This window comes from Cyanistes caeruleus, chromosome 3, assembly GCF_971803275.1.
Source record: "Cyanistes caeruleus chromosome 3, bCyaCae1.hap1.1, whole genome shotgun sequence".
NCBI classification, from domain to species: domain Eukaryota; kingdom Metazoa; phylum Chordata; class Aves; order Passeriformes; family Paridae; genus Cyanistes; species Cyanistes caeruleus.
The window spans coordinates 40095340-40115909 of record NC_141703.1 but is presented as its reverse complement, the minus strand read 5'-3'; the positions used below and the strand labels follow the sequence as shown (position 1 = coordinate 40115909).

Below are 20570 nucleotides of genomic sequence, written 5' to 3'. Positions count from 1 at the left end.
GTGTAGGTGTGTTACCAAAGCTCTGCACCACTGCATGTGGAGGAAATGAGTCTCACCTCAGGAGCTCATTGGCTTCTGTAGCATGTGCCATCACAGTCTTCTTTTTCCTCACTCCTGGCTTTGTTTTAGTCATTGTAAGTCTTTAAAAGCTACTGTAAAAAAAAAACCATGTATTTCGAAGTAGGGAAAGTAGTAGTATCTCCTTCTTTATAAGAGACAAAACTTCAAGTTTTCTGTTTATTTACAACATCCTACGATTGGAAACAAAGCTACGGTGCTATGAAAGCCCCACAGTAACACTGTGGCACAAATTCTCAGTATTTCTTTATACTGAGAAACACAGCAGGAGCAGGTTATTAGTTTGCTGATTTACATTACTCTTTTCATGGTCATAGCATTATTTGTGTCCTCTTGTATGGGTTTAAACTCTCCTGAATATTTCAGGAAAGGACTTTTTTTTACTCCCAACTAGATAAAATTTCCTTTTCTAGTCTATGCCATGCTGCTTTGCATATCTGTGAGTACAGTTTCCTCTTTCCAGTGTCCCTACCATTTATTTTTTTTACAACCTGCAGCCTTCAGCTTGTCCCATTTCAGCGCCCATGGCTTCTCCTCACAGTTCCAAGCACGAAAAGAAAGTTGTAGCAGAGCTTAATCATTTATCTTAGTATCATTTAGTTTAGTATTTTGACCTGGGGAAAGATTGCTGGTCTTCCTGGGATTCAGTGTGATGATCCCAGTGCCTTTGAAGCACAAGCAGAAGGGAAAAGTCAACATCCCAAAAGTTATGGAGTCTCAGCTGATGGCTAATAAAGCATAGTAACTCCATTGGGTCCAGTAAATAATTTAGTATGTGCTATCAGCTTGTATTTGGAAAAAAAAAATCATTATGTCATGTCTTCTGTATATCCTTTCTTTCAGAAAATAACACGAGTAAGAGCTCAAATAATACGAGGAAGAGTTCTTAATTAAGACACACCTGCACTGGCACACACTGTCAGTCCTGCTTGGCCAGCAGCTCTGGGCATTGTGTGTTCAATATATGGCACAAGGCACATGAGAGGATTGTGTAAAGTTAAAGGCTGTGTACATCTGTACAGGGTGACACCCATTAAGAATATATGGAAAATTGGGCATCTCTTGCTTTTCCTTTCTTACAAAGGTTAGGTTTTAAAAATAATTTTCTTGCAGTGTACTTCAGAGGGGAAGAGAATTGCTTTGGCATAATGCAATGTAAACAGGATGCAGCAGAAGTGCTTTAGCAAACCCTGTTTTACAAACTCTGATTAAAATCTTACTCTGATGATACAAGAGCTGGTGCTGTTGCTGTTCACTCAAGGCAGTACCCTGCTTACTGTAGCTGCTAGGCTGTGGTGAAAGGAAATGGAGGGGAGTGGAGTTCAGCTTTCCAGTGAAAGGCAGCTGGAAAGGTACATGTCCAGGAGCATGACTGGTCAGAGGTAAAAGGCCCTTCCCCTTTTCCTTCTTCCACCCTTCACAATTGCTCCAGCCATTCCTGCCAGGATAGGGTTTGAAGCCTCAACTGCTTAACCTCAATTCAGCAGCAGATGCTTGATGAACTTTCAGTTCAGTTGTGTGGGGATGCTGACAGTGTTTTCATGGAGCAAAGTTTGAAGTTGTGTGAAATGATGGCGAGAAGCAGCGTTAGGACATGAACACAGAGGGTTTGGTCCTAGCTCCCTCTAGTGCATGCATGTGGGCAGAGGAACGTAAAATGTCCTGCTTAAAATATTAATACAGTCCTTGTGTGTAAATACATACTTCAGAGATCTTAACAAAGCTTTTGTTATTCTTTCAGCTAGTGGACTAGCAATACTCAAGCAAGGAAACTGTTACCTGCTGAACTTCACTCACAGGTAGAATCGCAGAATCATTTAGGTTGGGCAAAAACCTCTAAGACCATCGAGTCAACTGTTCACCCAGCATTGCCAAGTTCACCACTAAACCATGCCCTTAAGTGCAGCAGCTCCACATTTTTTAAACAGGCAGGCTACACATCTTCCTCCAGGCATGGTGACTGCTTTTGGCACTGTTCCAGTGTTTGACAGCCCCTCCCATGAAGAAATGTTTCCTTATATCCAATCTAAACATCCCCTGTTGCAACCTGAGGCCATTTTCTCTCATCCTATCACTTGTTACTTGGGAGAAGAGACCAATCCCCACCTTGGTACCACCTCTTTTCAGGTGGTTGTAGAGGGAAAGAGCAATACTTACTGACTGTTTATTTGGGCTAAGAATGTACAGTGCTGTAATTTCAGGATGATACAAAAGTCATAGATCTTAAGGAAAATTATTTTGGAAGTTTGTTTCTCTTCTTGTTTTGCTGTTTGCTTAGTGAGAAAATACAGGGTTAGAAACTTGGGGAAAGGTTAGATAGAGCCTACTTGGAGGTGAGGATGTTCATGTCAATGGAAATGTAGAAAGATGTGTCTTTCTCCACCCTGCACACCAAAGATCATTTAACAGAGGATGATTTATCCTGACATTATTTGAGAGTGGTTATTCTGACTTTTGGGGCTGAAGTTTAATTTTAAATAAGTTTAAGTACCCGTTGTATACTGAAGTTTTTCAGCCCAGCCAGATGAAATCTGGAGAGCAGCCTGGCTTGTCCTTCAAAAGTCTCACAGGGCTTAGTTCAGTTGCCTAAACATGTGCGTGATGATGTTTAAGATTGTCCTAAGATAACCATGCATGTCTAGGTTACCCAAGACATTTTCACAAGCTTGGCAGATGCAATACAGGACCTACAGACAGATTTGCACACCTACTTCTGAACTGGCAGCTGGATGACAGGCAAGAGACATGAGCCCTTAGCCCAAGTGGTACCAAAACCCTGGTGAGCACATGACCCAAGCCTGCAGGCAGTGATCACATGAAGGGATCTCCAGGCTTTGCTGGCTTACTGACTAAGTTGTGTCCCCTCAGTGAGTGTGGTGGGGGGTTAAGACACCAGCATTTCTGTGTCCTAAGCTATGTCCTCAGGTTCAGCGAGTGTTTCCGTTTATTAGAGGACATTTACCAAACTCCAAACAATTCCAAGCAATGTGAGTCCTGCTCACATCACATCAGTCCAGAACAGTACATGGCTTTATTTTTTGTACCAATGAAAATGGGCAGAGACTGATAGTATAAAAATAGCATAATAAAGAATGCTGCTTAAAGATGTTATTTAGTGACATTATTCTACTTGTTATGCTACCTTTTATCAAGAAGGAAATAGATAAGAATATATGCAAGAGAAAAATTAAATACTTAGAGCCTGTGTCTAAAAAGAAATATCAACAGGCTGTCTCATGCTTAGGCTTGTGATTATCTGGCACAGCTGCTTTAAATTATGCATCAGCATTTGTACTGAATTAGGTGGCAATTATGCAGATATTAATTATGAAATCATTCAGTAGCCTTCAGTTCTGTCAAAATCTGCTAGAATACAAGGAAGCATAATAAAAATAGTTATGTTTGAGTGTTACAAACAAAAGGACAATTAAAATGTTTTCACCAGAATTCAGAAACTAGTTAACATAGTGTAAAATACAAACATGCCAAACTTTTGGGATTTTGGGACACCGTGTGTGGTGGCTTTGTCAGGAGGGAGCAGAGCCAGGATGTGCAGAAACAGAGCACCTCTCCTTGCCAAGGTGCCTGCAAAGGCAGCACCGCTCCCAAGGGAGGCCGATTCTTCTCAGACCAGAACATCATGGGGCACTGACTCGAGGCTGAATCTCCCTTTCTGCACGAAGCAGAAGTTCCAGTTGCTCCCTCCTGCAGATATTCCTTGGTGCCCCCCAACAGGGCTCCCTCTCCATTCCTCTGTAAGCCCAGGAGAGGGCAGGGCATAGCGCTGCTGACGAGGCTTTTACTGTCGCGCTTTCCCGTTCTTCCTCATGGAAACCTGCTGTTCTTTGTAAACAGGGAGAAAATAGCAATATACTGAGAAAATTAATTGGAAAACCTGGTAAATATTAGGAAATTGATTTTTTTTTTGTGGTTTAAAAGCAAGCTTTTGAGAAGGAAGGTGGGAGGTGGAAACAAATGTTATTTACATCCTTAGTGCCAGCCTACAAGAACATTACAACTAAAAATTATGCAAAATTCATGTTAGTGGTTTGAAAACCTTTAATTGCAGTTTCTGAGAGAATGAGGGAACAGGTAGGAAAGTATTTCTTCTGGGAATAATGAGTATCCAAATTTTAATTGGGGTTTTTTTGGGTTTTTTTCCTGACTGAAAGTTTTGGTCTAAAAATTCCGTAAAGTTCCAATGCTCCTATAGAAAATTTTGTTCTAACAGGAGAAAGATTTGAATCTGACTTGGGAAAGTCCAGAAAAGGAGACAGAAGAACAGGTTCCATCCTCAAGACACATTATCAGAGGGAATACTTTCAGGGAGCCAACTTGGAGCAGAACAGTGTTGGGCATCTAGTGAGCTCACCTAAGGACTGACCATCTTGCTTTGTACCTGCACCAGGCTGGAAAAACAAACATAAGTAACCCTCGATCATGAAGAATCATTTCTCTAGAGAAGGTATTTAAATAGCAATAGCTTGTCACAGTAGGAAAGGCAAACTCAAACTGCTTGCTGCTTCTTTCGTGCTAGACACACAAGAATCACAAGCCTCATCTCACTCAAATTATCTTGTCTGACACCGAGTTACAGGTAAGTAGCTGTGACTCGCACACTCAAGAAGTGAGAGTTTCCAATATTAAAGCCCACAGCAAATCTTGAACAGTGTCAAGAAAACATCCTTTGAATTGACTTGAAACAAGTGATGCTACAAAGTAAGTGGCAAAACTATTTTCTAAGGCGCCAGAAAAGCAAAACCAAAAGATGAGTCTGGAAAATATAATGGAACTCTATTTTAGTCTCGTGCAAACTTCAGCCAAGTCTTTGTTTTAATATTTTTTGCCTCTTGACATGGCATGTTGTTTCTTTGTAGGTGATAAAAAGTTCCAGCAGGCTTGTATACAGAACTTTAGATCGCATGTTCATATGCAAGAAGCCAGTGGGGAAGAAACGGAAAAATCTCTTCTGTTTTGTTTCTTTTTTAGAAATTCTCCCATCATACCCCTCTCCCCTGTATAGGACTAAAACCTGACTTCCTCTGGTATCCTGCTAGATGGCACTGTCACACAACATCAGCACTAAGCGAAGGCTTCATTCTTTTATGTAACAAAAGTCAAAACAGATTTCCCTTCTCTGATACAGAAATTTAAAGAAAAAGTGTTGATGTCTGCTATGATAACTTCATTTTGTGTTCTTGCTTTCAATTATTCAACAGCCAATACTTTGACAAGTGGAATAAAAGTCTTTTGGGGCATATAATTATTATTTAAACATAGGAAATTATTTCTAAGGTCCACTAATTTTGTAGGCATTTGGGGGGAAATGAATTAGTTGCATGGTGTATACATACGTCTCCATGTGAGTCTGGGTTTTTCCATCATAAAATTTTAACAACACAGAGCAGTGCAGAGCTCCAGATGTACTTGTCTGGGATTCTGTCCTTTAAAATAATTGCATCTGGACATCTCTAGGTGCTTCTTCCCCTTGAATTAAAGAAATATCATTTTTATCTTGATATGTTGGTAAAGTATGATTTATTGCCTACTAGAAATGCCAGTCTTTGCGTTTGAGTGTGCAGGAGGCTGCACTGGAAACATCTATATATTTATTTTTGTTGATTGTATTTGTTGTGACTTTCAGCTGGATGCAGAAGTTTGCTAATTTGCCTGACTTCATTTTTGATGCAATATTACCTGCCATGGCACACATTAATATGTGTGTCTGTTTATGTGAGAGTAATCAGATAAGAAGAAAATTAAGGTAGTGGCAAGTAGTCAAAAGTCAGGAAGGTTAAGACTTCCTCAGAGAAGTGAGTTTTGTAAAACTGACACAAGGTCTTATGAATAACCTTGATGAACATGAATTTGTTAGTTTCCTGTGTCTGACTTCAGTTCTGGATGTTGTCTCTTGCTTTGAATGGAATCTGAACTGGAGTGCCAAATTTTGGGAGAGAAGGGTTTTCAAGAGTAGTGATATCTGCTGAGGAGCCTGCAGAAGTGCCGGCTTTGCCCTGTGTGCAGTGGTGCCTTCACCTAAAAAGGGTGCTGTATGTGTAGTGGCAGCCTCATCTTGCATGATGTGGGCATGCTTGGTGTCTAAAAGGAAAATGCAAAGCAGGTTTTGTTAAAAAAAAAAAAGGCTAAGTGAGGATGTCAGGGCTGGAGAAGTAACACCCCTGCAAGAGGAATATGGGCACTTCCATGGATAAGGCACAATTTGTGCTCTCAGTTTCTCTGTACAAGCCTATTCTGGCAGTTTCTAAAATTCAAGAAGAGGAGGAAAATGACCTAAAAGTAGGAAGTGAAAACCACAGATTATTGCAGTAGCTCAGACCTGCTGGAAGGTAAAATTGAGTGGCTGTCCAAAACAGTCACTGTATGGGTGCTCCTAAAATACTACAGCAGTAGTTTTCTCACTTCTATATAGTCTGCCTGCTGCCTCTGCAATGAGTTAAAAATAGATTTTGGTAGAATATATTAGAGTATGTTATGATCAATTTTTAGCACTGCATTATTTATTACTTTAAAGAAGAATAAATAAAGCCAGATTGCTTTCATTTCTAAACCAACTAATCCTCTGTTTCTCCAGAGCGAGTAAATACTTATTAAGTTGAACTTAAATATTGTACATTATTACTTGAGTAAATACCTATTGAAGCTCATAAGCAAGCTAAGAAGTTGGCAGCACAAGTGGCTTTGGTCTCTTCTTTCAGGACCTTGTGACAATTAAATGAGAAGAATGATGCTGCTGAACCCTTGAACCCTTTGGGATCCCATAATTGCCTTGAACTTTTTTTTAGATCGTCACAAAGAGCTGGATTCAGACAAGGTCTTTGTCAGTTTTGTGACACCCTGATGGCCAACAGCTTGTGCCTGATGGAATGAAAATGTGCGAGCAGATGTGTCCACTTCAGCGTGGAGATCTGACCCTCAGCCGTTTCCAGAGGCATACTGTCAACATACGGGACAGGCAGAACTGGGCACACTCAGATTTAGGGAAGAAAAGAGGATGGAGCAGGGCACAGGAATTACCATGTGAGAGAATGGGAATGAGAAAGCCAAGAAAATAGGACCACCAGACCTCAGGAAACACCTGATGCCTCCCATGCCTGGCCCTGTATGGACAGGCAGCCATCTATGGTCCAGATATCTCACTCGCTGTGTTCAAATCAGAGGTCACTTTATTGATAAACAAGGTAGACAAATATATTTGAGTTGCACTGGATTAATGGAAAAGCAATAAGATAAAATCCTCCTGCTGCCCAGAATTGAGGAGAGGACCACGGCTAGTGAATAAAACAAAGCACTTATCCATTAAATGATAATGTGCTGGAAATGAGAACGAGAGAAGGGGAGAAAGGGTAGCAAAGGAGAAAGTCCAGGCTGCATTTACTGCAAGCAAGTAACTGTTCAGCTCTCAGCAGTTGAGACAGAGGGAAAACCTATCCCATGGGACAGTGCTGGTGGGAGCCCTGGTGTGGGTAAGTGGAATGTTTGGGATGGTGCTCCATGGAGCTGCTGCTGCAGAATCTGTGGGGAAAAATAGGTGAAAAGTCCAGCTGTAAGGCTATGTAAAAATTAAATAAGACCAGGTATAACTGATACAATAGAGATTACTTTTAGTAAGTGTCTGAACATTTACTTTTATTTTTCCATTACTAATTTTAAAAAAAGAAAAACAAAGTTGTTTATTTTGAAGAAAAGGAGCAAGTGACATACTACAAGAAAACATTCTAGGAGAAAATGAAAAATAAAGACATGGAGGCATTTCCCAAAGGCATGGGGAAATATAAATAGTCTTGGGTTCCTTGTCATAAGGAAGAAATACTTGGTGTTACTTTTATTTTTAGAAAGAGAGAGAAGTTATGAGACAGCCTGATATGAACTGGCTGTCTGAAAATATCTGTCATTTTTAATGTATACCCCAGATATATCTGACCAGTCTGCTACTCGTGTTAAAAACATGAAAACAGAAAAATGTCACTGTGGAAGGGTTCATCTATCCTGACACAGGTATACAAAAGTTAAATGTCTTGGTGCAAACTTTTCACCATAGACTCTTTAATTTGGTGGAGGGCAAAAAAGCATCATGGGCTGATAATCTGTCTCACGCTAAAATTAGTTTCCTGAGGTAGCCTAGGAAGATGTAAAATGGGTGACCAGCTGAGGCATTCATGTCTGAAATGCTCTGAGATAAATCTTGTTTGCAAGAAACTCCTATTACTACATTGCTTTCAAAATGGAAGGCTGAGCAGACCAGAATGTTTGCTATGTATGAGTTAATTTTTGGAGGGGTAAGTGCTTTGCAATGTAAAGATCAAATACAATCTTAACATCTTCTTAAAATATATTAGGGCTTATAAAGCACTCTGTATTTTTGAGTAATACTTTAAAAACTTCTGAAAAAGAAACATGACAGTGGTAGATGCAAAGTCATGTTTTCCAGCTGATCCACTGTGACAGATCTTTAGTTGAACAAGAGTTCATGTACACTGAATTCATATACAGAATGGTAAATTTTCTGTATTCATCATTGTATAATAAATCTGTTACTGGAAAATGAATTTAAGTCAGAGACTGCAAAGAAGCTCTGTGAATTGTAGCTTCAAAACAGAAAATCTCATGTCAAACAGTGTTCTTGTAATTCCTAGAACCTATTCAAGATTCTCTGTAATTTGGTCAATTCCATGAACTGTATCAAGTAAAGCAGTAACCTGGGTGTCAGAAGAGAGATCACAAAAATGGAATTTTTACTTTAATTTAAAAGACTTGAAATTTTACTTTTTAAGTCTTGAGACAATGGCTGATCACAGCCACCTTTGCTGGGTCTGAGGAACTCCCAAATCAATTCATCTGCACTGGTAGTTGGTGAAAAGCTGAAACCATTGGCAGTAACATCTCTCTTGGTTGTTATTCCCCTGGATGACACAGCAGAACTGTATCACCCTTACCAGCAGCCCTGAATTTCAGGATGTTCTGTGTTGCATGAGGGGCTTAATGACTACTATGATCACTCAAAATCCTGAAGGTAAAGGTCTAAAAGAGCCATACTCTGGTAGGAAGGAAAATCTTGATACTTAGGAGCTGAGAATGTCACCTCTAAAGAGCTGGAAAATTTTGAGGAGTGAATTTAGAAAGCAGTTTGCAGAAATTTAGGTTCAGTCTTTGTGTTACTAGTTTCAGTGAGGTCTGAACTACCATTGGCACAGTATGAAAGATTTTAATCTAAAGGGTAGACAGCTTTCTGCCACTTCAAACAGGTACCAAGCAAGAAGATGATGAAGAGGGTACCTTTATTGTGATTACCTCTAAAAAATGCCCTTTTCTGTTATTAAATCTTCTGTGAGGTACTACTCAAGACTCTAAGTGCCAGGCCGTTCTGCTTATGCTGGAAACAGTCTTATTAGATCTTTTACTGCAGCAGCAGCAGGTGTGCTTTCTGGCATGTCCATATCCACACCTGTGGATCTTATCCATACAGAGCATGAGAAAATGCTTTCCCATGCTTGACCTGTAGACCTTTGTACATGGGGCAATGCACACTCTTTATATAGTCTTGTTTTCCAGGTAGAAGCATCATGACATTACATCCTGTTGCTGTGAAGTATATTATAATAGTATAGGAGCAAATACAAGTCATATATATGTGCATTTGAGATGGAATTCTTCAAAGACTAGTGAACATGAAGGTGGCTGGACCAAATTGCAAGTAATGAAGGAGTGCAGACTCTGTAGAAAGTGCTTGCAGTGATGTTCCTTCTCTAGTACAGCTCATTTTTCAGCATGCTAGTGATGGAGCAATTAGCAGTGATGCAGACTTAGATAACCTCCACCTTCCATCACAGTTTATTACTTCATTTGTAGATTAAACAGGACAGGTTCACAGTGTGTTTTCCATGTAAAGTAGTTTAGCATTTTATGTTCCTCTGTCAGACAGAGTGAAAGAAAAAAACAGTGGCAGAAGCTGATGCCTGTGTATGTAGCTATGGCAGAGTTGTGATATCTTTTGAGAAATATGGTGTGAACATGTAATATAAGACTATGGGAGACATTTTGCACTTTGTGGCAAAGGTTAAAAAAATAAATGTAGCTCCTCAGTTCTGCAACTCTGCACTGGAGAAACTTGTTCTGAAGGAGAGACTTGAGGGCTTTTTCCTAGGAGAACTCCTACGTGTACTAGAAATAGCCGGGTGCAACGTGCCCTAGTTACGGCCCTTGTACAAGGGGCGGCACATCGAGGATGATGTGGTGGGAGCAAGGCAGCTCCACAGCCACTGGCAGCGGGAGAGCCATGGCAGCAAGAGCTCCAGCTGCTCCTTTGGCACCTGCAACCCATAAACAGGACATGCTTGCACAGAAAAGGAAAGTGTTTACATTGTCTTCGCTGTTTTCCTGAGTTTTGACAGGAGGAGAGAAAAGGCAGGAATAGGGACATGGCAGTGAAGTTATTACTTTGGGCTTTGTCACTCACCAGGGCAGGGAAGAGAAGGGGTCCCTGCTCTTTCACATTTCCCAGGAACCCTCTGTCCTGCCTGGCACACAGCAGGATGAGTGGCACTTGGATTAATCACAATGCCAGGAATAGTCCTACCATTTTCCCAAGAAACAGCCTGAGATTAGGCCCTCTGCCATCTCTGTCACACATTTTAGGGGAATTGTGAACACTGGTCTTATGGGACTGTTTGACCAAAGTAACCTTGGCACATGGGGCAGTTACCTGTCTCCCTGTACTGTGAGGGGAAAAAGCTATAGGAAAATGCAAGCTTATCCCCTCAAAAGTTGGCAGATGATGTAGTCAGCTGCAGTGTCTGGAATTCTGGGATTTTACTGAGTAAAAAACTTACTGAGAAAGTTTCAGGTTATGTCCCATTAAGTGAGACCTTAGGATCCTTTAAATACACTTGTGTGATTATGGCTAACCCAGTATAGCTAAAGCTGTTTTATTAATTACATTGACATGTTGGGTTGTAACATGCTAAAAATACCAGTGCTGAAAATCTTGGTCATTTTTTATTTTCAGCACAGCTGTGTTCTTTATACATATTGTCAAATCACTGTGCTGGAGCTGCACCAGGGTTATCACAGACAGGACTTTATTATTTGAGCAAAGGTATTTCTTTGTTATTTCAAAAGGAAACAGAAGATAGGCGATAAGCTAACAAACTCACAATGTGTGGAAGTTCATTAAAAATATATGTCCTTGTTGTGTGCATGATGTATTTAGATGTTAAGTCCTTTGGAGCAGCAGGTGTTTGTACAGTGTCATTACAATGGGGCCTCACGTGTCAGCAGATTTCCAGAGCTGATGGCAATCAAAGATGGCTTTTTGGCTTGCTGGCAAGGTCTTTGGGGTCAGGGAGATGGTGCTTGTGTACAGAGAGCGAGGCAGTGCAGCTGTGAGGGGCAGTGGGGGTGATGGGCAGGAGACTGGGATGAGCGCCTGCCACACAGAGCCAAGCATGTTTCTTTTTGGTGGTATGTATGTCAGAGGTAGTATGTTGCTGAAGTTACTTTCCAAACACCATTTCCCCCCCCCTTTTAATATAAATATTGCATTAAGCAGTGGTCTAGCTTCATAATACACAAGTAGGTCCAAATGCTGTCATGACTGCCTTGCATACCACCTGCAAATACAGCTTAAAAATACGCCAAGTGCCAAATGAAACAGGAAGAGCAGGCAATCAATTCCTTGACTTGTGCTTAAATCTGGAGCACAGGATAGCAATGGCGTGATAAAATATCACACCCCTGCCTTTTGATATCACTTTCACTGACAACCATTTCAGGCAGGTGATGGAAATCTGAACCATTTTCCAATACTGTGAGCAGGTGGAGTCAGTTGCCGAGCACATTGTGCATTTAACCTTCACAATATTGGAAGCACGAGAGTTTGCACCTGTGAAATGATTGCTTCACCCTCCATTTGAGACACCATGAAGGTAAAGCAGCAAGGTTAGTGACTAGTTAGGTGCACAGAGGTACCACTATAGTAATCCCCCTGGAATCCTTGCCATAAGGAAGCGTGAGAAAACCTCTCAAGTTCACTGATCTGCAGTTAATTTTTTTAGGGAATAAGCAGCTGCTAAGAGTGCATTGAAAAGACACTTTTGCTTTGTGAAAACACCTAGCCCAGTACATCTTTTTGCTTGTTAGTAGCAAGGAGCACTGCCTCCACTGTTTCCCCTGGTCATTCTTGACTTGCTGGGATCAGGGTGGGGGCTGAAGAATGGCCCCAGGCATGGATGCACTTTGAGCTCCTCCAGGAGGTGCAGAGCTTCCACCTCCACTGATAGGCAGGGCGCTGAGGGTGCACACCCTGTCTATGGCCAGGCCTGGATTCAGCACTGCCCTCCAGTCTTTTGACACATAAAGTACCCCCTCTGTGCGTTCTCGTGCACGTGAGGACCTGTGTGCAGGGGAAGACAACCAGGTGCGTGAGACACAAATGCCTCCAAGGCAGCCTGAGGACATGGGACGCTGTCTCACACAGGATGCTGTCTCACATGGGATGCTGTCCCACATGGAATGCTGTCCCACCTGGGACGCTGTCCCACACAGGACACTGTCCCGTGTGAGCTGTGCCTGAGCTCAGGCCAGCGCCGGCCATCTGGGCGCACTGCTGTCCCCACATCACCTAAAAGCGCGATCACGCTTTCCCTTTCTCTCAACAGATAATCCTGAAATAGCTGGCAGGAGTGGAACGGAGTGTCACGAAGCCTCCCTGCGGACGGCCAAGCACGGCTACTGTACATACTACCCCGTCTCCTCCTCTCTAGAGTTGCCACAAACTGCATGCTAAGTCAAGAATTTGTTCTTATGGACAAATCAAAAAACTCAAAAAAGCTAGTGCTGCTATGTCATATATGAATATTAAATATGGTATGCTTACTATACTCCAACCTAAAATAGTTAACTACCTGATACCAGCTGTGATGTTTCAAGACATAAAGGATAACATTTAGTTTTAAAGGTTTTCTAAGCATAGTTTAATTATTGCAAATACTGTCGTTTCTCCATAACTACACCTAACAAAAATGGTCCAGATCAGTTAGTCTCGTGAGATTCTATGTTTATGAATCTTTCGAGCTCAGCAATAATTGAGTTGCATTGGCTAAAAACATTCCCCAGTTGCAGGTTTAATTTTCACCCAAACTATGATTCGGGGTTTTCTTCTCAGTTTAAAAAAAAAAAAAAAATCTTGGTTTTGCTCCCTTGGTGAGTTGATTCCAAGACAGAGGAAGTAAAACGCAGCCCGGTGTCCTGCACATCATCCTGCCAATCTGATCTTTTTAGCCAGAAGTCCAAAGTAAAGCACAAAGTCTTTAGATGCACATGGTTGGTGTTTGACTTGTATGGAGAAGTTGCATTTGAATCATAGCAGAATAGCAGAAGAAAATTTTAAAAATTTTGCACAGTATGAACTTCATACCCCTTTCAATCCCCAAAAGAACAAAGTCTTGAGAACATTATTTTACGAGTATATTTATAATGTTTTTAAAATAGACTTTGCAGAAGTGCCTAAATTTTGTCACATCAGACTTGATGAAAGTGAGCCTGATGCCAACAGTCAAATCTCACCGGACGTGAATAATCTTTGAAACTCATAGTCAGGTTACCAAAAAGATCCAAGCTGTTAAGAAGTAATTTCTGGAAGTGTAAAATCAAACAAAACGAAACAAAACAAGACCAAACTAACAAAAGAAAAGGCAAAAAAGAAGGCTGTAGATGAAGAGATTGTATGATACTCTAATTTAATTAAAATTCAGTTGAGTCACCAAAGCTTCATAGGTGACTTTAATCTAGGCTATTAACTGAACACTAAGAATGTAGAATGAGATTCAGTTTAATAAATCATTACTGTATTTGCATTTTTTTAATTGGATTATAAGATTGTAACCAGATTAGAGTGGAGAAAAAATAGTTCTTTTAATTGTTTTCCTTTAAAAACATATTTTATGTCACAAAAGTATGAAGATATCTTTAATACAATTATATACATGTTATATATACATACATACATATATATGGATGAAGCAGATTTTAATGTTGTTTACTTTTTTAAATACTTTGTTGATTTACAAGGTAATTATATATGTATAATTAAAATTTCATTTGTTTGATTTGAGATTTGTTTCAAGCACTATTGTACCAAATATTTCATATTTCACATTTTATATGTTGCACATGTATCACATAAATGACATAGTTTTTAAATTATTGTTTAAAAAAACAAGACAGCTGTTATAAGTGGATATTATGTATAATTGTTTGCAGCATAAGTTTTCTATGTGGACATTACTAGTGATTGCAGTATTTTAACTTAACCTCTTCAGATTGATTGTAAACTATTTTAAACTTCGGCAGCACTGCCTGTTCTGAACGACTGAAGGCACTAACCATATTATTATTATTTGTCTAGGAAATTTATTTTCCAGGCTAAATCTTGTTTGTCCAATGTCTAATTACTATCTATTTATATATAAAGCTGGAGATTTGATCATCCGAAAGAAGAAAAAATAATCACAATTCGGTTGTAAAATTAACATAGTGCTTGTAACGTTGCATTAGTTTAATTTGTGGAAAAATAACGTATCTTAACTTGTTACTTTAGCAGTTAAGGTATTACCATTATATACTATTAAAACACTAATATTTGTAGACTTTCTCAGTCATTATAACTAGGTAGTTGACACTGCAACTTGCCTATATCTGTCAAAGTTGTTTTTATTTTTTTATAATAGTTAATTTAGGCATTTGGGTAGCTTATTGTATAATACTAAATGGTAAATTATCCATGTTTAAATATTTTATGTAGATAACTTCAAGACATCGTTTTGTGTGAACTTTTTATGTTTCAAAATTACTGTTATTCTATGTTTTTTACAATTAATCCAATATTACTATTTTTTGCCCATGGATGACGAAGCTTCAGATACATCAGGTCTTTCATCCAGATAAACTGACAGACAAAAAAAGAAAATGTATTTTTAATAAGAGATCCACTTTCCGACTTTATGACTTTGTAATATTCCTGAAAACTGTACAAGTACAAACCTATGCTAACAGTAAGGAGGCAATTACAGAGATGTGCAAATACGTGTACAACAGATTCTGCATTTTATTTATTTATAAAGTAATTTTATAGACTATTTCAAAATTTGGGAAGATCTAAAACTATTTTTCTGTATAAATATTATTTGCCAAAACTTTGTTTATATTTTAAAAAAAAAGTCTAATGAAAATGATTAAATTTTAAATGCTTTGTTTAATTAAAAAAAAATACAACAAGAAATATAACCCCCTAAAAGAACCATGAGATGGGCCAACATGGAGACAGTGAATACTGTAGCTGGGACATGGTTTCAAGCTACTTGACATGTCTCAGTGCTTATTTTCTTCAAAGGATACAGCACCTCACCAAAATATCTTTTCGTTTGCCTCTCTCATCCAGCATAATTGACGACACGTACAATGAATATTTCGGTAACAGTTAAAAGAAACCCCTCCATTCACCCCTGTCCAGCATATATAATTACTAGTGGTCTGTTAAATAGCCATTCTATTTCTGTTGTGACGTTAAATTCATTCACCCAATGTACAACCACTGAAATAAAAAGAAGCATTTTAAAATGAGAGCGGAGTCAGGGTGATCCTTTCTTTGTGGCGTGCTCTGGGAAGAGGGGCCTGTGGTAACAAAAAATCTCATAAAGAAAGTGAAGGAATCTTTTAAGAAGTATATATTTTTTAATTTTTTTCCTGAATTGCTTGTTCAGGTAACAAATCCTTAAGTGCAGGACATACAGATGCTGTGTGAAGAAGACCATGCCCTTCTCCTGCCGAGGATGCCGCACCACACGGCTCCAGCCTCCAACAGCCATCCCCAGCCCTTCCCGCCCACCCGCGCATGCCAGGGTGCAGGCAGGCACTGGTTATCCCAGGGTGTGGCTCGCAATTGCCTGACCATTGTGGCAATTTGTGGTGGCACATCCTTTGCTGTTACACCAACAAATAATCCCTGCTAGTTCCTCTGGAGAGAGAAGTATCACAGAGGAGTTGTGTGCCCAAGGGCAGAGATTGAATGGCAAGCTAGTGACAGAGGAGGGATTAAAACCTCTGGCTGGCAGCTCTGTGGTTTCTTCACACTGCCTTCTCTAATTTATTTTTTTAAAAATGCTTTTAAAGAATGGAAATACAATTCTTTCAGAATCAAGAAGAGTTTGTGTCATGAAGTTGTCTACGCTTCATTAGCACTGGGCTGGTTTGAAAGGAGCCCAAAGTCACAAGTGATGTGGAAAACCACCAGGTCAATCAGTCTATTTGGATGTATCAGAGATGTACTAAGCCAGAAGCCTGCTGAGAACAAGTATGTGGGATGGAGAGGAGAAACAGGATGACTTGCAGGGACAGGGAAGGACTGGAGCATTACAGGGCTGCAAGGGCATTGTAGAGCAGAAGCAGCAAACGATTAAAATTCAACTCCTAATGACTCAGGAGCAGGAAGCCTGTCTGTTGACACTTTCTTATGTTAAACCCCACCCTGGACAGTTGTCAGCTGCCAAGAAGGGTCAGGACATGCCACTTTTCTTGTCTAAAAGCTGCTTTGTTTCTTGTCAGCTTTGACACTTTCTTGGCATTGGAGAAGTGCTCATGGAAGCTATGAGCTTTCAGGGGCCACAGCAAACCCACAGTGTCTGTACATGTCCACGTGCAGAGCGTACCCCCTTCAGATAACATCAGAATTTCCAAAATGAAACAAGTAACTTCTAGAGAAGGGCCTTTAGAAACTTCTCTTTTTTCCCCCCTGCCATGCACGTCCTTGTGGACAGTCTGTGGCCACTGCTTTGGCCCTCATGTCAGGCCAAGGGCTGCAGCAGTGTGCTGGTGCCCAACATCAGCCATCAGCAGACTGCCCAGTGCACACGCACCACCCTTGGCCATGCACCTCCCTGGACCCCACATGGGGTAGCCATGGCCATAAGACTTAGACTCTATGTTTTGCTTGGTTGTCAGTTCAAAAGTCTGAAGTAATCTGAGCACTGGGGTGTTTTTGCTGTCCACTGGAATTAAAAGCATTAAACAAAAGGGGATGGGACATTTGAGGGGTCAAGAGCCTGCTGGGATAGTTTTGCATGTTTGTATACAGCAAAGGAAGCCAAAACTGGTTGAACTGTGTTCAGGCTGCACTTTGGGAGTGACTCTCGAGCAAGTTACTAAAACAGCAGCTGGGTTTTCTTTCAGAGTTGTTCCACTCCAGAAGAGAGCCCAGGAAGAACTCTACATTTCTGTACTGTGGGTAACAATAGATAAAAGGACTTGTGAGCAAGGCTGATCAGCAGTGCAGGCATTGAATCCCTGCTACTGACATTTATTGCATTAATTCATGGGACCAAAAAAAACACCTCGCCTGGAATTGCTGAACACCTTCTTTGGCATCTGATTGTACAATCATCTGAACATACCATGCTCTTTATGCCTGCAATCAGTTCTCTGGCCAAGCCTTTTGTCCAGTAGCTTGCCTTTTTAATGTCATATAATTGGCAGTTCTGGAGGCTTTTTTACATGGGTCAAGATGATTTTTATTGCTGGAGTGAATGCGTGTGAGAGCAAAATCACCTCAGCTGTTGCATTATTACTTGTATGTAATGTATTCAAGCATATAGGTATGGAATAGATAGTTTGATTATCTGTGAATGGATAAATTATGGAAATGTGTTCAAAATTGTTATTCTTCTAATTCTGTAATTATAGAAACCACAGAAATTGTAGAAAATAAATTACATGTTTAATTACATGAAAATACCTTCTGCTGTAACAGGGGAAAAATGCAACACTATGAAATGTGAAAGGAAGGTGTTGGTGTGAGCTGCTTATTCAGTGCTGGGTTGCAGTTGCATTACTTCCATCAAGGCTTCTTGCAATGTGAGGAAGACACCTGGCTTTATGATTTAGGAAAATCACTACAGGAAAGACGGCCTGCACCTCTCATCCTCAAAGGACTGGATTTGAATACTACTTCTAAAGAAAACAAATTCCAGTGAGTGTCTTCCTTAGTCTTAATTGTCACAAAACAGTCAAGGTGTGGCCTGTGTGGTTCCTCAGAGGGCCACCAGACCAGAGATGCCAGGATGTGGAGTTGGCGAGGCTGACCACGGTGGTGTGAAGTTCACCTTGCAGGAACAGCCTCCCAGGGATGGTCATGCAGGTGCTGCCTATGCTAAACCTGAGCTGTGTTTGCATTTGCCATGACTGCCTCTCCTTTTCATGCAGGGCTTGGAAGAGGAAGTGCTTTTACTTCCTTGTTTTATGATTGTAGCTGCTGTACTGAATGCCAGTGGAGCACATCCAGAGATGCTAAAGTTGGTAGCTGACAGCAGAGCTCAGGACTGCAACATTTTCACACTTGGAAAAACTGCTGTAGTGGGATCCAGCTTTCTCTCTGCAGCTGTGGAGTCTCAAATGAGACACTGCAGAGTATTCACTTGGCCTAAAGCTGCTGCCATGGAGCAGCACAGGTCTGGGTGAGTATGTTAACTTAAGTCTGCCAGCCCCATGCAAGTGTCTCAGATATCCTACAACACCTTAGATGAGTTTAGTCAATGAATCCCACTTGTTTTCTCAAAGGACAATGGTTTTTACGGCTTCTAAAACACCCACCATGCACAAGAAATCACAAAATCATGAGATTGACTGAAATGGTTTGATAGTTAAAAATCCTGATCTTCTCTGTAGGTATTTGGAGGACATTCAGCTTGCATATTTACACTTTTTCTCTCAACAACATAGGCTGAGTGCAGTTGCAATGGGATGTACTGTCCCTGTATGCAAATAATTTGTTCTTTTTAACGTGTGAAATGACTGTACCCTACTCTATCCAAATTACTTACATTGCTTTAATTTCTGTAAGTCTTGATAACAAGCTGTCCTTGGACAAGCATTGGTGGTGCATACACATTCATTTCTAGGTTTAAGATAACTGATGATGAAAGGTAAGAGTCCCGTTTTGTGTCCTTCCTCAAGCCAGATGGGCTCGAAAGAAAAGCTGTGTAAGCAAGTACAAGTGAAAGAGAACTCACAAGGAAAAAAGTGGTCAGCCTTAAGCAGATTTCAGTGGACTTTCTAACTACAGAATGGTATAGAAAGTGTTTTCCTTTCCTGTTGACCTTAAAAGTGGCTGCTTTATACTCGTTCCAGAGGAAATAAATGAGGTTGAACTCTTCTAATAGAAAATCAATGCAATCCTCCACGAGTGTGGACTTTGCAGGAGCAATCACTGGAGGAAGTCCCTGGGGTGATGGTAGTGCCCATTCCTCAGCTGTTATCTCAGAATCCATGGCAAGCGCTTCTGGGCAGCAGTAGAAGCATGCCAGCAACTCCTGCTGTGGCAAGGGACTTCCCATTTTATTTCCTGTTTAATGAGATCATGGGAGAGGCTGGACTTCTTCAAGTCCAGTTTTATCTGGAGTTGCAGGTATGTATGGGAACTTTTGTTTGGTGTTTTTCTCACCAACTTATTTGTTAGATTGATTGCTCTGGGGTCTCCAGCATAAGGAGGATGTGGACCTGTTAGAATGAGTCCAGGGGAGGGACATGAAGATTGTCAGGGGGCTGGGGCACCTCTCCTGTGAAGGCAGGCTGAAAGAGTTTGGGTGATTAACTGGGGAAGGCTCCAGGGAGACGCTGGAGTATCTTCCAGTACCTAAGGGAGGCCCATAAGAAAGATGGGGACAGACTTTTTAGCAGGGCCCATTGTGATAGGACAAGGAATAATGGTTTTAAATTAAAAGTGGGTAGATTTAGGTTAGATACAAGACAGGATTTGGTTTCTACAACGAGGATGATGAAAAACTCAAAGAGGTTTCCCAGAGAAGTTGTGGATGCCCTATCCCTGGAAACATTCAAGGCCAGTTGGGCTCTGAGCAACCTGTTGAGTTGAAGATGTCTCTGGCCATGGTAAGGGGTTGGACTAGATAACATTGAAAGGTCCCTCCCAGCCCAAACCATTCTATGACTCTATACAGAGAGCCTATAAAGCAAATGAAACCAAATTAAATCCATTTGTCAGCCAGCTTGGCACTTTCTTACTTGAAGCCATTCTATTTGCCAGATGTAGCACAGTATGGATTGCCTGAACTGTGGCAATAGTTTCTTCCTGAGCATTCTTTTCTGTCTGCAGGCGGAACAGAAAAATGCTTTTACCACACAAAATTCAGGCCTTTTGAATTCTGCCCCAGGTTTCTTGTATAAGCAAATGGAGAGTGACTGAGGCTTTGCCAGAGGGTAGCAACATTGAACTTCTAGGCAGAATTGCTTCTTCTGAAACCTTTCCAGCCCTGTTGCCTACAGAGCTGCCTAGTGTGAGCCCTCCTCCATCAAGCCTGGGGCACTCAGCAGGGTGCTGTGCATTCACAATCCTGCCTCCAGCTCCTTCTTGCTCCGGCTTTCACCCAAGGTTCTCTTCTAAGCATATATGCACCATGGGAACCCCATGC

At 40.8% G+C, this 20570-nt stretch overlaps 1 protein-coding gene across 25 annotated transcripts in view; it reads left to right on the top strand.

The window, feature by feature from the left end:
* Positions 1-15714, top strand: part of MBNL2 (muscleblind like splicing regulator 2) — a 106060-nt gene extending 90346 nt beyond the window's left edge. For 21 of the 25 annotated variants that reach the window (XM_086880857.1, XM_086880863.1, XM_086880866.1 and 18 more), the window contains one exon: positions 12753-15714. In XM_086880857.1, coding sequence (XP_086736983.1) covers positions 12753-12767 — 15 coding nt within the window. In that variant the 3' untranslated portion in view covers positions 12768-15714. The remainder of the gene's footprint in view (positions 1-12752) is intronic. The other 4 variants (XM_086880855.1, XM_023947672.2, XM_086880862.1 and 1 more) reach the window with 2 other exon arrangements.
* The last annotated feature ends 4856 nt before the right edge of the window (positions 15715-20570 follow it).